This window comes from Cebus imitator, unplaced genomic scaffold (assembly GCF_001604975.1).
Source record: "Cebus imitator isolate Cc_AM_T3 unplaced genomic scaffold, Cebus_imitator-1.0 Scaffold650, whole genome shotgun sequence".
Taxonomy (NCBI): domain Eukaryota; kingdom Metazoa; phylum Chordata; class Mammalia; order Primates; family Cebidae; genus Cebus; species Cebus imitator.
Genome location: NW_016107965.1, coordinates 173,801 through 176,343, shown reverse-complemented (window position 1 = coordinate 176,343; position 2,543 = coordinate 173,801). Strand labels below are relative to the sequence as shown.

Genomic DNA, 2,543 nt, shown 5'->3' with positions numbered 1-2,543 from the left:
AAAAAAAAAAAAAAAAAAAAAAAAAAACCAGAATATACTAGTTTTTTTTTTCCTTTTTAAAGTAATAACACTTGCTAAGTTTAAGGAATTTGAAATGTATAAAGAAGCTACAGAAAGGGGAAAATCTTATGTGATTCCATCACCATCACTCAGATAACCACTCAATATTTTCTGTGTATAGTAATTTTTTTAAGTACATCAGTTTTGAAACATATTTTTTTAAAAAAAGCTCAGAGTTTATAATGAAGAGATAGAAGACTCAATACATACAGTATCCACACTAAACTGTTATGAAGATCTGGATCTACTAACTCCATGTCATCCAAAGTAATTGACTTCCCAAGCAACTGCTTATAAAAAGGCAATGTGAAACCACCATCAATATAATGTCCATGAAACACAGCCATTCCCATTATTCGTCCAACAAAGTGGAAATAGGATAAATGTTCCTGAAATTGAAAAGAGTGTATATACTTGAGTTAGAAACTACTCAGGAAAATTTTAATAAAAATGAAATATTTCAACAAGATTAATTTTTTGAGAGTAAGCATGAAATCTGTACTCTTCAATATAGCCAGGAGGGAGTATTTCTCTAGGGCATGCTCAGGAGTCTCTAGATCACCAGAGAACAACATATTACACAGGGTAATAGGCCCTTCTCACAGGGTCCAGTCATTTTGTCAATTTTATCTTTTAGAAATTAAGTCCAAACTATGGTCCCCCAGCGCTTCATTCAGCTACTTGGAGATCCTTTTCTCTTCCTTCTCTCACCTCCTGCTGAGCCCTTGTTATGAAAAAAATCTTTCAATCCTAAACCTCCCTACTTCCTTGGCCTAACCAGAAATTAAATATCAAAACACCATAGATTTAAGAGCACAGATTTGGTGTCAGACTTGGACTGGAATCATGATTCTGCTAGTCACTGGCATTTGGACAACTTTACTCCTGCAGGACTCACTGTCCACATCTGGAAATATGAGAATAACAGTATCTATCTAAAAAAGCATCTCTATGAGGAGTAAAATGAGGTGATGTTTGAAACCCATGGAACTGGACCTGGCATATGTAAGCACCCAATGAGTGTGGGCTATCATCACTACAGTGGCAGCAGTGGGCCCTCCAAACAACCTTCACCTAAATAATTTCCTGAAATTAAAAAAATCCTCCCTAAATAATTTCCTGAAAGAAATCTAACATTTCTACTCTGTTTGCATATATTGGTCAGTCGTCACAGATTGTTTTGTTAGATATTTGTATTTTTAAATTCTTTTACCCATTTACTAAGTAATCTTTTAAGCTTGTCTTTAAAACTTTTTATCTTAAAAAGTTTTTCTTTTTTAAAATACACACACACACACACACACACACACACACACACACACTCTCTCTCTCTCTCTCTCTCTCTCTCTCTCTCTCACACCAAAGTTGCATTAAACTATTTCATAACCTTCTTTTCACTTAACACATCATAAACACCACCTTTCCATATCATTAACTATTTTAGTGGCTGTATAGTATGCCCTTGTATGGAAAGACAAAATAATATAAAAACAGTACATTAGTAATAACTACCAACTTCTGTTGAGTGCTTAATAATGCAGTCGATAGAGTTGTGGAGTTAATAACATACAGCACTGTGCTAAATGCTTAATGTACAGGGTCCCATCTAATTCTCATAACCCCTCTCCCAGGTACAAATGTATTTATTAGCAATGACAAAATTGAAGTTTACGTCCATGAACTTGCCCTGACAGGTCACAAAGCTAGTAAGTGATGAGACGATGACACGTCTTTCTAATTCCACAATCTGTAACTTTAATCACTTGCTTTGCTCTGGTCCATGTCATAATTTAATCAGTCTCCCCTCTTGAAGACAATCGTATTGTTTTCAGTTGGGGGCTACTATAAACAGTAAACATCCCTGTTTCCAAACTGTAGCATATATCCATAATCATCTGCTTGGGAAAACTTTGTAGAAGAGGAATTGCTCAGTCAAAGGGTACAACTAGGACAAGGACAAAAATTTCTAAATAATAAACTATGTTAACATGTGAAGATGAAAAGCATTATAGGTCACAGCTTAATTCACATCATCATAACAATAAATCATACCGGATTAACAGCAGAATCAGGATTGATCTGCAATGTATAGATATCATCTCTTGAATATTGGAAGAGGCCATAGTATGGATTCAACATTTCATGTGACAAGAGATACAACCATTCCCTAGAAAACAAGATATGACCAAAGAATTTTTTTGTTAATGTATATATTTCTGTTAAGATATGCCATTAATTGTTTTAGAAAGAATTTTTTTTTAATCATAAAAGGCAAAAACGCACTAAGTACAGTTACATAAGATCACATTGGGAAAAATCTACCATGCCCAAATAGCAAATAAAAACTCTATTTCATTACACTGAAGTAACATCTCACTCAAAATTTAGGCAATTTTATTATATTTCAGTCAAAGAGTATAAAAGTATTATCCATCATTTCAATTACTCACGAGATGATATAGTCTGGTGGTCTGTTACTTTTT

General features: G+C 33.9%; 1 protein-coding gene across 1 annotated transcript in view; it reads right to left on the bottom strand.

Moving 5' to 3' along the window:
- The window catches only part of SMURF2 (SMAD specific E3 ubiquitin protein ligase 2), a 122,662-nt gene that overhangs the window by 10,406 nt on the left and 109,713 nt on the right, over nt 1–2,543 (bottom strand). Inside the window, exons 12-13 of the mRNA XM_037734650.1 lie at nt 2,113–2,280; nt 271–449 (exon numbers count right to left, since the gene is read on the bottom strand). Of these exons, the coding sequence (XP_037590578.1) occupies nt 271–449; nt 2,113–2,280 (347 nt within the window). The remainder of the gene's footprint in view (nt 1–270; nt 450–2,112; nt 2,281–2,543) is intronic.